At 43.4% G+C, this 14,445-nt stretch overlaps 1 protein-coding gene across 4 annotated transcripts in view; it reads right to left on the reverse strand.

Annotated features, from left to right (window-relative positions):
• The window catches only part of MED14 (mediator complex subunit 14), a 532,798-nt gene that overhangs the window by 295,224 nt on the left and 223,129 nt on the right, over positions 1-14,445 (reverse strand). For all 4 annotated transcript variants that reach the window (XM_070095607.1, XM_070095604.1, XM_070095606.1 and 1 more), the window contains one exon: positions 12,386-12,545. In XM_070095607.1, coding sequence (XP_069951708.1) covers positions 12,386-12,545 — 160 coding nt within the window. The remainder of the gene's footprint in view (positions 1-12,385; positions 12,546-14,445) is intronic.

Here is a 14,445-nt window from a genome sequence, read left to right on the forward strand (position 1 = left end):
AGCACTGCCCTAAAAAAACTAAACAGATGACAGCTAAGAGACTGAACAGTCCCTGGCTAACACCCAGCATTCTCAAATCCATAAATACAAAACACCTATATGAAAAACAGTACAGAATGGGTCGCATAACCAGAGACCAAACAAAACGTTACTCATCAATCCGAACCAGCCTGATAAGAAGGGCAAAAAAATTGTATTATGAGAACAGATTATCCAACTTACGAGGTGATATAAAAAAGACCTGGAAAACCCTATCAAAAATTCTAGGAACAAAAAAGATATCACGAAATAGCGAAATAAAATTAGCAAAATCAGATGAATCCCAACTCCCACCAACAGAAACAGCAAACAGACTCAATGATTTCTTCTCCACTATAGGACAAAACCTTGCCAATAAAATCCCAAGCTCAGATACCCCACCAAATGACTACCTCACTGGCAACTACCCGAACACACTGTTCCTAGCTCCGACTAACCCATACGAAGTCTCCCTTATTATCAACACACTAAAAAACAAGGCAGAAGATTTAAATACCTTACCACACTTTATATACAAAAAAGTGTCACAAGTGCTATCACAAATCATTGCAACACTCTTTAACAAATCCATTGAATCCTCTACCTTCCCTACAGTTCTCAAAATAGCAAAGGTCACCCCGATCCATAAAGGAGGAGACCAAATAGAGTTGAATAACTATAGGCCAATATCCAACTTACACCTTCTCTCAAAAATCTTCGAAAAATTAATTCATAAACAAATCTACTCCTACCTCATAACCCAAAACATATTCAACCCCTGCCAATTTGGGTTCAGGACTAATAAAAATACTAATGATGCTATTATACACATGCTAAAACATATATACACTGCAATAGAGAAAAAAGAAGTCCCACTGGGGATCTTCATTGACTTACGTAAAGCTATTGATACAGTTGACCATGACTTGCTCCACATAAAATTGTCACACTATGGTATAAGAGGGCACTCCCTCAACTACCTCAAGTCATACCTCAGCAACAGAAGCCAATATGTGTACACAAATGGGGCAAACTCTTCCGTACAACCAATTACAGTTGGTGTCCCACAGGGAAGTGTCCTTGGCCCTCTTCTTTTTCTCCTATACGTAAATGACCTACCAAATGCTTCGCAATTACTCAAACCCACACTACAGTGGACCCCCGCATACCGCACGCATCGCATACCGTACAATCCGCATACCGCTCACTTTTTTCGCAAAAATTTTGCCTCGCATACCGCCAAAAAACCCGCTCACCGCTCTTCGTCCGAGACGCGTCCAATGTGTGGCCTGAGCCACGCTCACATGTTCCGCCGGCGGCATTGTTTACCAGCCAGCCTCCGCGGTAACATCCAAGCATACAATTGGAACATTTCGTATTATTACAGTGTTTTTGGTGATTTTTTCTGGAAGATAAGTGACCATGGGCCCCAAGAAAGCTTCTAGTGCCAACCCTACAGCAATAAGGGTGAGAATTACTATAGAGATGAAGAAAAAGATCATTGATAAGTATGAAAGTGGAGTGCGTGTCTCCGAGCTGGCCAGGTTGTATAATAAACCCCAATCAACCATCGGTACTATTGGTGGTACAGCTGCTGCTGCTGCTGTATCACCGTCAGTTGCTGCTGCACTGTCAGCTGCTGCTGCACTGTCAGCTGCTGCTGCTGTTGTACCACCGTCAGCTGCTGCTGCTGCTGTAGTACCGTCTGCTGCTGCTGTAGCATCGTCTGCTGCTGCTGCAGCATCGTCTGGTGCTGCTGTAGCATCGTCTGCTGCTGCTGTAGCATCGTCTGCTGCTGCTGTAGCATCGTCTGCTGCTGCTGTAGCATCGTCTGCTGCTGCTGTAGCATCGTCTGCTGCTGCTGTAGCATCGTGTGCTGCTGCTGTAGCATCGTCTGTTGCTGCTGTAGCATCGTCTGTTGCTGCTGTACCACCGTCAGCTGCTGCTGCTGCTGTAGCACCGTTGTTGGTGTGGCTTATTGAGAATACCAAGAAACAATTAACCCCAGAGGATTTTCCACCCAGGATAACCCAAAAAAGTCAGTGTCATTGAAGACTGTCTAACTTATTTCCATTGGGGTCCTTAATCTTGTCTCCCAGGATGCAACCCACACCAGTCGACTAACACCCAGGTGAACAGGGAAAAATGCCTGGAACTAGTGCTCATATTGGTGAATTTAAAGCCAGCAAAGGTTGGTTTGAGAGATTTAAGAATCATAGTGGCATACACAGTGTGATAAGGCCTGTTCTGGAAGAAAATGCCAAACAGGACCTACAGTACTCAGGAGGAAAAGGCACTCCCAGGACACAGTGTCTCATCAGTCATTGCTGCATCTTCAATAAAGGTAAGTGTCATTTATTCTTCATTTAGTAGAGTAGTACATGCACAATATATATTGTGCATGTACTACTCTACTATTGTGCATGTATCCTTCTCTTTGTGTGTAGGAAAATGTATATTTCATGTGGTAAAAAATTTTTTTTCATACTTTTGGGTGTCTTGCACGGATTAATTTGATTTCCATTATTTCTTATGGGGAAAATTCATTCGCATACCGAACATTTCACATAACAATCAGCCCTCTTGCACGGATTAAAGTCGCTATGCGGGGGTCCACTGTATTTGCAGATGACACTACATATGTCTTCTCTCACCCGAGCCCAGTCATGCTAGCCAATACTGTAAATACTGAATTACAGAAAATATCTACCTGGATGATGACTAACAAACTTACACTAAACATTGACAAAACCTACTTCATTCAGTTTGGTAAGAGAGCTACAGATGTCCCTCTTAACATAATGATAAACGGATCACCTATCACAAAGCTAACAGAGGGAAAATTCTTAGGAATCCACCTTGATAATAGACTCAAATTTCATACATATATACAACAAATTTCTAAGAAAATTTCCAAGACCATAGGCATACTATCGAAGATACGATACTATGTTCCACAGTCAGCCCTCCTGGCCCTATATCACTCTCTTATTTACCCCTATTTCACCTATGGAATTTGTGCATGGGGCTCAACAACAATTAACCATCTCAGACCATTAATTACCCAACAAAAGGCTACAGTCAGAATGATAACAAATTCCCACTACAGGCAGCACACTCCACCAATATTCAATACACTAAACCTACTCACCATACAAAACATCCATACTTATTACTGCACCTATTACATACATAGAACACTTAACTCTGATATTAACCCTCCCCTCAAACATCTCCTTGCCAACCTCAACAGAACACATGACCATAACACAAGGCACAGATCACTCTTTGATGTTCCTCGTGTCCATCTCACACTATGCAAAAACTCAATGCACATAAAAGGCCCTAAAATCTGGAATTCATTACCTGTAAATATAAAAGAAACACTACCTGTTTATAAATTCAAGTCTCTTCTCAAAGATCACTTACTCACCCAAAACCAAATAAATACTGAATAACTGAACCTTATAAATTGTATATCTTAAATGTTTCTCACAATTATATCACATAAATGTTAAACCTAAGACCCAATCTAACTTTGTTATTTTTTAAATACACTACCTAACAGAATACTCCATTCTACTGAATGTACAGCAATGCATGCAACCATATGACCTGTCTTTGTAATACTCATTTGTGCTTTATTGTTATCTGTTTACAATAATGTTTTATCACTGATTACATCATTGCTTAGTTAATCTTAAGTTAATTTTAAGCCTGCCCGTAATGCTATGCATACAAGTGGCTTTGGCATGCTGCTCTTACCTGTATTTTTTTGTACCTCTGTATGTATGTTCAAATTATTAAATAAATAAATAAAAAATAAATAAATAAATAAATACTTAGACAACACCTAAACTAACTATACCTAGTTGTACTTTAGCTCATTCTAGCTCAATACATAGACAACAATAAATTCATTATATTAGACCTTAGTGCAATTACAAGAGTGAGTCTGGTGCCACTTGTATTTTTTTTTTTTTTTAGTATTAGTTTATACCTAGTTGTACTATAGCTCATTCTAGCACAACACATAGAAAATATCAATTTCATTATGTTTATCAGTGACTATACTCTATATGACCAAAGTGCTTTAGCGGTATACTTATCCAAACCTCCCACCACTACAGAAATCAGTATTAGAACTCACCACATAATACAGGATATAAACAACCACTATTTAAACCTAAAAGATGAATGATCACGTTAACCCTGATCTAAACCTCCATAATCTAACACACAATCAAAACTTATTGGAAAGTAACTGCCTTTATTACACAGCATCACAAGCCAGCACTATCCTGAACACTGCTCAAAGTCTATCAATTCTTAACTACAACATCAGTTCCTTAAGCAAACACTATGATGACCTCTTGGCACTCCTTGAGTCACTAAAGACACCCTTCTCCTGCATTATTCTTACTGAGACCTTGCTTAAGCAGGACACAATTGATATCTACCCACTACCAGGATACACAGCAATCCACAACTGCAGACCATACCAAGATGGGGGTGGTACTGCAATCTATTACTCTAACCAACTATCTTGTATTAGCACTGATTGCTTCAGTGATGAATATGGGGAATACATTTTTGCCAATTTTACTGTAAAAATCCTCAAGACACCTATAACAGTCGGTGCCATATACCGGATACCCCACACAAACATCCCAAACTTCAGTGAGAATCTAAAGTCACTAATAACAAACAGACAAATGAACAAGCACCACCTTCTCTTAGCTGGAGACTTCAATATCAACCTTGGCCTACTAGATGATCAGACTGTAACTGATTTCATCAACAATATGAACAACACACTTCTCATACCAACAATAACTAAACCAACCAGGCTGACTGAGACAAGTGCAACCACAATAGACCACATATGGACCAATATACTAGCCCCCCTTAAATCAGGGATAATCACAGACAGCACCACTGACCACTACCCAACCTTCCTCTTAACAAACATTAGCAAGCCACCACTCGAATACAACAAAGTTTCATTTAGACTCCATGATGAGGCCTCAATAAAGAATTTCACAGCAGACCTAGAGACTGTTGACTGGCCTACAGAATTCTCCAATGCCAATGGTATTGACGATTGGGCAGACATTTTTCTTAACAAAATACTTAGACTATACAACAAACATTCTCCTATAAAAACGAAACAGATCACGAATAAATGGCTTGGTTGCCCATGGCTAACCAGCAGCATTCTGAAATCCATTGATAAGAAACACCAATATGAAAAGCAATATAGACAGGGCTTAATACACAAAGATATTCTTAAACAATATTCAACATTATTTTTTTTTTATTATCACACTGGCCGATTCCCACCAAGGCAGGGTGGCCCGAAAAAGAAAAACTTTCACCATCATTCACTCCATCACTGTCTTGCCAGAAGGGTGCTTTACACTATAGTTTTTAAACTGCAACATTAACACTCCTCCTTCAGAGTGCAGGCACTGTACTTCCCATCTCCAGGACTCAAGTCCGGCCTGCCGGTTTCCCTGAACCCCTTCATAAATGTTACTTTGCTCACACTCCAACAGCACGTCAAGTATTAAAAAGCATTTGTCTCTATTCACTCCTATCAAACACGCTCACGCATGCCTGCTGGAAGTCCAAGCCCCTCGCACACAAAACCTCCTTTGCCCCCTCCCTCCAACCTTTCCTAGGCTGACCCCTACCCTGCCCTAATCTTGCCACCCTCAACACCATTGCTAACAAAGAGCTGCTCAAAGTATTGACTTGGATGACAGCCAATAAACTTACACTTAACACTGGCAAAACCTACTATATTATGTTTAGTAGCAGAGCAGGTGTTGCGCAACTTAACATTAAGATCGACAACACTCTAATTGCCAGACATAATGGGGGCAAATTCCTTAGCCTATACCTCGACAACAACCTAAATTTCAGTACTCATATCCAACACATAACAAAAAAAGTATCCAAAACGGTGGGGATCCTCTCCAAGATACGATACTACGTACCGCAAACTGCCATTCTCACACTATACCATTCACTTATATATGCATACCTCACCTATACCATCTGTGCTTGGAGTTCAACTGCAGCAACACACCTAAAACCAATAATAACCCAACAAAACGCCACAGTGAGAATAATCACTAAATCCCATCCCTGGCAACACCCCCCCCCCCCCACTCTTCATAGATCTAAACTTACTCCCTGTTCAGAACATCCACACTTACTACTGTGCTATCTATATCTACAGGTCCTTAAATTCCAATATTAACCTTGAGCTAAAATGCTTTCTTGATAGTTGTGACAGGATCCACAGGCATAACGCCAGACACAAACATCTCTATGACATTCCCCGAATTCGACTAAACCTTTACAAAAATTCAATGTATTTCAAAGGACCTAAAATCTGGAACACCCTACCTGAAAACTCTAGAACTGCAGACACATTCATCACTTTCAAAACTACAGTTAGAAAACATCTTATATCCCTGATCCACCCCGACAACTAAGCACATGATGACCACCTGGTGGTTCACAATTACACTCACTCACCCACTGACTATAAACCCAGAAATACTAATCTTAATCTTAAAATAATAAATCCTAACTAGTCATAAGTTTGCCTATGATACTCCAATATAGACACTTTGTATTGTGCCAAAACAAAAGCATTCACATTGCTAAACTCACAAATTATAATGTAGTCACTTAGCCTTAATACCATAATCTGTAAGGATTTAATGTTAAGAATTAATCTAAGTCTGCCCGAAATGCCTAGCCATGCTAGGTGTCCTAGTGGCCCCCTCTGTAATTAGTATTTTATAACATGTAAACCACACAATACCCAAAACCTGTAAACCCCACATTGTAACCCTTATAGAGAATAAACTTGAATTGAATTGAATTGAACAGTGAACTGTGAGTCAGACCACAGTAAGAACCAACAGTGAACTGTGAGTCAGAAGACAGTAAGAACCAACAGTGTACTGTGAGTCAGACAACAGAAAACACCAACAGTGTACTGTTTACCTGGAGTTTACCTGGAGAGAGTTCCGGGGATCAACGCCCCCGCGGCCCGGTCTGTGACCAGGCCTCAGTAAGAACCAACATTGTACTGAGTCAGACCACAGTAAGAACCAACAGTGTACTGTGAGTCAGATCACAGTAAGAATAGTGTACTGTGAGTCAAACCACAGTAAGAACCAACAGTGTACTGTGAGTCAGATCACAGTAAGAACAGTGTACTGTGAGTCAAACCACACTAAGAACCAACAGTGTACTGTCAGATCACAGTAAGAACAGTGTACTGTGAGTCAAACCACAATAAGAACCAACAGTGTACTGTGAGTCAGATCACAGTAAGAACAGTGAACTGTGAGTCAGGTTTATCGTCATAACTGTATTCAGTAATGTAGGTTAGGTTTAATTCCTTCCAGCCATTTCATTCACATTGTTGTGGAACTGTAACTGTCAGCATCACCCAGGGAAGTACTACCCTAGTGTGGTAGTAGGCTGGTAGACAACAACTACCCAGGGAAGTACTACCCTAGTGTGGTAGTAGGCTGGTAGACAACTACCCAGGGAAGTACTATCCTAGTGTGGCAGTAGGCTGGTAGACAACTACCCAGGGAAGTACTACCCTAGTGCGGCAGTAGGCTGGTAGACAACTACCCAGGGAAGTACTACCCTAGTGTTGTAGTAGGCTGGTAGACAACTACCCAGGGAAGTACTACCCTAGTGTGATAGGCTAGTAGACAACAACTACCCAGGGAAGTACTACCCAAGTGTGGTACTAGTCTGGAAGACAACAACTACCCAGGGAAGTACTACCCTAGTGTGGTAGTAGGCTGGTATACAACTACCCAGGGAAGTACTACCCTAGTGTGGCAGTAGGCTGGTAGACAACAACTACCCAGGGAAGTATTACCCTAGTGTGGCAGTAGGCTGATAGACAACTACCCAGCGAGGTACTACCCTAGTGTGTTAGTAGGCTGGTAGACAACTACCCACGGAACTACTACCCTAGTGTGGTAGTAGGCTGGTAGACAACTACCCAGGGAAGTACTACCCTAGTGTGGTAGTAGGCTGGTAGACAACTACCCAGGGAAGTACTACCCTAGTGTGGCAGTAGGCTGGTAGACAACTACCCAGGGAAGTACTACCCTAGTGTGGCAGTAGGCTGGTAGACAACTACCCAGGGAAGTACTACCCTAGTGTGGTACTAGTCTGGAGGACAACAACTACCCAGCGAGGTACTACCCTAGTGTGTTAGTAGGCTGGTAGACAACAAACACCGAGGGAGGTACTACCCTAGTGTGTTAGTAGGCTGGTAGACAACAACTACCCAGGGAGGTACTACCCTAGTGTGGCAGTAGGCTGGTAGACAACTACCCAGGGAGGTACTACCCTAGTGTGTTAGTAGGCTGGTAGACAACAACTACCCAGGGAGGTACTACCCTAGTGTGGCAGTAGGCTGGTCGACAACAACTACCCAGGGAGGTACTACCCTAGTGTGGCAGTAGGCTGGTAGACAACAACTACCCAGGGAGGTACTACCCTAGTGTGTTAGTAAGCTGGTAGACAACAACTACCCAGGGAGGTACTACCCTAGTGTGTTAGTAGGCTGGTAGACAACAACTACCCAGGGAAGTACTACCCTAGTGTGGTAGTAGGCTGGTAGACAACAACTACCCAGGGAAGTACTACCCTAGTGTGGTAGTAGGCTGGTAGACAACAACTACCCAGGGAAGTACTACCCTAGTGTGGTAGTAGGCTGGTAGACAACAACTACCCAGGGAGGTACTACCCTAGTGTGGCAGTAGGCTGGTCGACAACAACTACCCAGGGAGGTACTACCCTAGTGTGGTAGTAGGCTGTTAGACAACAAACACCCAGGAAGGTACTACCCTTGTGTGGTAGTAGGCTGGTACACAACAACCACCCAGGGAAGTACTACCTAGTGTGGTAGTAGGCTGGTAGACAACTACCCAGGGAAGTACTACCCTAGTGTGTTAGTAGGCTGGTAGACAACAACTACCCAGCAAAGTACTACCCTAGAGTGGCAGTAGGCTGGTAGACAACAACCACCCAGGGAGGTACTACCCTAGTGTGGTAGTAGGCTGGTACACAACAAACACCCAGGAAGGTACTACCCTAGTGTGGTAGTAGGCCGGTAGACAACAACTACCCAGGGAGGTACTACCCTAGTGTGGCAGTAGGCTGGTAGACAACTACCCAGGGAGGTACTACCCTAGTGTGTTAGTAGGCTGGTAGACAACAACTACCCAGGGAGGTACTACCCTAGTGTGGCAGTAGGCTGGTAGACAACTACCCAGGGAGGTACTACCCTAGTGTGGTAGTAGGCTGGTAGACAACAACCACCCAGGGAGGTACTACCCTAGTGTGGTAGTAGGCTGGTAGACAACAAACACCCAGGAAGGTACTACCCTAGTGTGGTAGTAGGCTGGTAGACAACAACTACCCAGGAAGGTACTACCCTAGTGTGGCAGTAGGCTGGTAGACAACTACCCAGGGAGGTACTACCCTAGTGTGTTAGTAGGCTGGTAGACAACAACTACCCAGGGAGGTACTACCCTAGTGTGGCAGTAGGCTGGTAGACAACAAACACCCAGGGAGGTACTACCCAAGTGTGTTAGTAGGCTGGTAGACAACTACCCAGGGAGGTACTACCCTAGTGTGGCAGTAGGCTGGTCGACAACTACCCAGGGAGGTACTACCCTAGTGTGGCAGTAGGCTGGTAGACAACCACTACCCAGGGAGGTACTACCCTAGTGTGTTAGTAGGCTGGTAGACAACTACCCAGAAAAGTACTACCCTAGTGTGGTAGTAGGCTGGTAGACAACAACTACCCAGGGAAGTACTACCGTAGTGTGGTAGTAGGCTGGTAGACAACAACTGCCCAGGGAAGTACTATCCTAGTGTGGTAGTAGGCTGGTAGACAACAACTACCCTGGGAGGTACTACCCTAGTGTGGCAGTAGGCTGGTCGACAACAACTACCCAGGGAGGTACTACCCTAGTGTGGTAGTAGGCTGGTAGACAACAACCACCCAGGGAGGTACTACCTTAGTGTGGTAGTAGGCTGGTAGACAACAAACACCCAGGAAGGTACTACCCTAGTGTGGTAGTAGGCTGGTAGACAAAAAACACCCAGGGAGGTACTACCCTAGTGTGGTAGTAGGCTGGTAGACAACAACCACCCAGGGAGGTACTATCCTAGTGTGGTAGTAGGCTGGTAGACAACTACCCAGGGAGGTACTACCCTAGTGTGGTAGTAGGCTGGTAGACAACAACCACCCAGGGAGGTACTATCCTAGTGTGGTAGTAGGCTGGTAGACAAACACCCAGGGAGGTACTATCCTAGTGTGGTAGTAGGCTGGTAGACAAACACCCAGGGAGGTACTAGTGTGGTAGTAGGCTGGTAGACAAACACCCAGGGAGGTACTATCCTAGCATGGTAGTAGGCTGGTAGACAACAAACACCCAGGAAGGTACTACACTAGTGTGGTAGTAGGCTGGTAGACAGCCACCCAGGGAGGTACTACACTAGTGTGGTAGTAGGCTGGTAGACAACAACCTCCCAGGAAGGTACTACACTAGTGTGGTAGTAGGCTGGTAGACAATCACCACCCAGGGAGGTACTACACTAGTGTGGTAGTAGGCTGGTAGACAACAATCACCAAGGGAGGTACTACACTAGTGTGGTAGTAGGCTGGTAGACAACAACCTCTCAGGAAGGTACTACACTAGTGTGGTAGTAGGCTGGTAGACAACAACCTCCCAGGAAGGTACTACACTAGTGTGGTAGTAGGCTGGTAGACAACAACCTCCCAGGAAGGTACTACACTAGTGTGGTAGTAGGCTGGTAGACAATAACCACCCAGGGAGGTACTACACTAGTGTGGTAGTAGGCTGGTAGACAACAATCACCAAGGGAGGTACTACACTAGTGTGGTAGTAGGCTGGTAGACAACCTCCCAGGAAGCTACTACACTAGTGTGGTAGTAGGCTGGTAGACAACAACCTCCCAGGAAGGTACTACACTAGTGTGGTTGTAGGCTGGTAGACAATCACCAAGGGAGGTACTACACTAGTGTGGTAGTAGGCTGGTAGACAACAACCTCCCAGGAAGGTACTACACTAGTGTGGTAGTAGGCTGGTAGACAACAATCACCAAGGGAGGTACTACACTAGTGTGGTAGTAGGCTGGAAGACAACCTCCCAGGAAGGTACTACACTAGTGTGGTAGTAGGCTTGTAGACAACAACCACTAAGGGAGGTACTACACTAGTGTGGTAGTAGGCTGGTAGACAACAACCTCCCAGGAAGGTACTACACTAGTGTGGTAGTAGGCTGGTAGATAACCTCCCAGGAAGGTACTACACTAGTGTGGTAGTAGGCTGGTAGACAACAATCACCAAGGGAGGTACTACACTAGTGTGGTAGTAGGCTGGTAGACAACAACCTCCCAGGAAGGTACTACACTAGTGTGGTAGTAGGCTGGTAGACAACAATCACCAAGGGAGGTACTACACTAGTGTGGTAGTAGGCTGGAAGACAACCTCCTCCGAGGAAGGTACTACACTAGTGTGGTAGTAGGCTGGTAGACAACAATCACCAAGGGAGGTACTACACTAGTGTGGTAGTAGGCTGGTAGACAACAACCTCCCAGGAAGGTACTACACTAGTGTTGTAGTAGGCTGGTAGACAACCTCCCAGGAAGGTACTACACTAGTGTGGTAGTAGGCGGCTGGTAGACAACAACCTCCTAGGAAGGTACTACATTAGTGTGGTAGTAGGTTGGTAGACAACCTCCTAGGAAGGTACTACACTAGTGTGGTAGTAGGTTGGTAGACAACAACCACCCAGGAAGGTACTACACTAGTGTGGTAGTAGGTTGGTAGACAACAACCACCCAGGAAGGTACTACACTAGTGTGGTAGTAGGCTGGTAGACAATAACCACCCATGAAGATGCTACTGTCCTACCAAGTGAGTGTAAAACAGAAACCAGTAAGTGTTTCACTGGGTAAGTGTTTCAAACTTGGTGTCTTTCCTTTCTTGAGTCTTGATGGTAAGAATTAGTATCTGCACTCTGAAAGATGGGTGCAAATTTTGCAGTTTGAAGGTTCATTTTAACTGCGATGTCTGCATACTTCTGCTATAGAAAGTTACTGAATGTATGATGGTGAATATGTTTCTTTTTTTTTTGTGGGATCACCCTACGTGGGTGAAAGATGACCAATTTGTTAATATCCTTTCCTTTTGTAAAATATCCTTTCCACAATACATCAAATTTGAAATAATTAAATAAAAATTTCAACTTTGGGAATAAGTGAAAAAGAGACATACCACCACATATCCAGGATGCTTGTGGAAGGTGATGAAGACTTTGTGCTTGCCAAGAGAGTTGAGTGGATGTGAGGTGTAGTACATGAGAGGAAGATGTTCATGAGCTGTTGCTGGCAGGTGCTGTAATGTCTTCTCTGTTCTGCGCAGCATCAACCAGTACCTGCAGTAGCACAAACAAAAAAAAATAAACAAAACCCCAAATCTATATAGAGGTGCTCCTCAACTAATGGTGGCTTGACTTATGAAATTTCAACTTTAAGATGGTGAATAAAGGAGTAATGTGACAGATGTTGTAAATGTATGAAATAGATGGTAGGTTACTAAAAGAGTTTTATATGGACAGTGAGGCTCAGGTTAGAATATGTAGGAGAGAGGGAAATTATTATCAGGCAAAAGTAGGCCTTAGACAGGGATTCATTATGTCACCATGATTGTTTAAAACAGTTATAGATGGGGTTGAAAAATAAGTGTGTGTGTGTTAGGGTGTTGGAGGAGAGGTGTAGGAGTGAAAGATAATGAATTTGATGCAAGTGAAAGTCATCACAGATGCTTTTAACCAATGACACTGTTCTTCTGGAAGATTCTGAAGAGAAGTTGCAAAGACTGGTAGAGGAATTTGGAAGGGTAAGCAAATGAAGGAAATTAAAATTAAGCATAGGAAAAACCAATATGATTAGAGCAAAAAAAAAAATCTAGGCAATAAATGACTAGATATTGGTGAAAGTAAATATTTTTAAATATCTGGGAGTAGACTGGAAGGTAGATGAGTCTATGAAAGATGGAGAAAGCCATAGAATCAATGATAAAAAAAAATGCTGGTGGTACAATTAGGCCTCTGAAGAAGCAAAGAATTTTATCTATGGAGGGAAAAAAGGGGGAATGTACCAGAGTATAGTGACACCAATACTGTTACAGTAGGGCCCCACTTATATGGCAGGTTAGGGTCCAGGCTACTGCCGTAAAGCGGAAATCGCCATAAAGTAGAACGCCCTTTCTCCATTTATAAATGTGTGTAAATACTAAATAACAAGTTTACACTAACATATATTAAGTCAGCAATAGAACAAAGCATTAAAAAAACAATAAAAAAGTAAAATACACGTACATATAGTACACTCATTACTAACCTTAAAATATTTGTAGTCTTAATGCAGGGTGAGATGAGTAATATTCATTGTAAGAAATCAAGTGTGGTATGTATGGTAGCCAGCCAGGCTACCATACATACCATACCAGGCCACCCCACCCACACATAATATTCTACGACATTCAAAGCGTCCCGGAGCAATAAAATGCATATACAGTTCACTCATTACTTAACTTAAAATATTTGTATTTTTAATGTAGGGTCAGAGGTGAGTAAAAAAGATAAAACGAATAAACAAGAGAGAGAGAGAGAGAGAGAGAGAGAGAGAGAGAGAGAGAGAGAGAGAGAGAGAGAGAGAGAGAGAGAGAGAGAGAGAGAGAGAGACAGACAGACAGACAGAGAGACAGACAGAGAGACAGAGAGAGAGACAGAGAGAGAGACAGAGAGAGAGACAGAGAGACAGAGAGAGAGAGACAGAGAGAGACAGAGAGAGACAGAGAGAGAGAGACAGAGAGAGAGAGACAGAGAGAGAGAGACAGAGAGAGAGAGAGACAGAGAGAGAGAGACAGAGAGAGAGAGACAGAGAGAGAGAGACAGAGACAGAGAGAGAGAGACAGAGACAGAGAGACAGAGAGAGAGAGACAGAGAGAGAGAGAGAGAGAGACAGAGAGAGACAGAGAGAGACAGAGAGAGAGACAGAGAGAGACAGAGAGAGACAGAGACAGAGACAGAGACAGAGAGACAGAGAGAGAGACAGAGACAGAGAGACAGAGAGAGAGACAGAGACAGAGACAGAGACAGAGACAGAGACAGAGACAGAGAGAGACAGAGAGAGACAGAGACAGAGACAGAGAGAGACAGAGAGAGACAGAGATAGAGACAGAGAGAGATAGAGATAGAGACAGAGAGAGATAGAGATAGAGACAGAGAGAGATAGAGACACAGAGAGAGAGAGAGATAGAGAGATAGAGAG

The sequence above is a fragment of the Cherax quadricarinatus genome, chromosome 50 (genome assembly GCF_038502225.1).
Source record: "Cherax quadricarinatus isolate ZL_2023a chromosome 50, ASM3850222v1, whole genome shotgun sequence".
In the NCBI taxonomy this organism is placed as follows: domain Eukaryota; kingdom Metazoa; phylum Arthropoda; class Malacostraca; order Decapoda; family Parastacidae; genus Cherax; species Cherax quadricarinatus.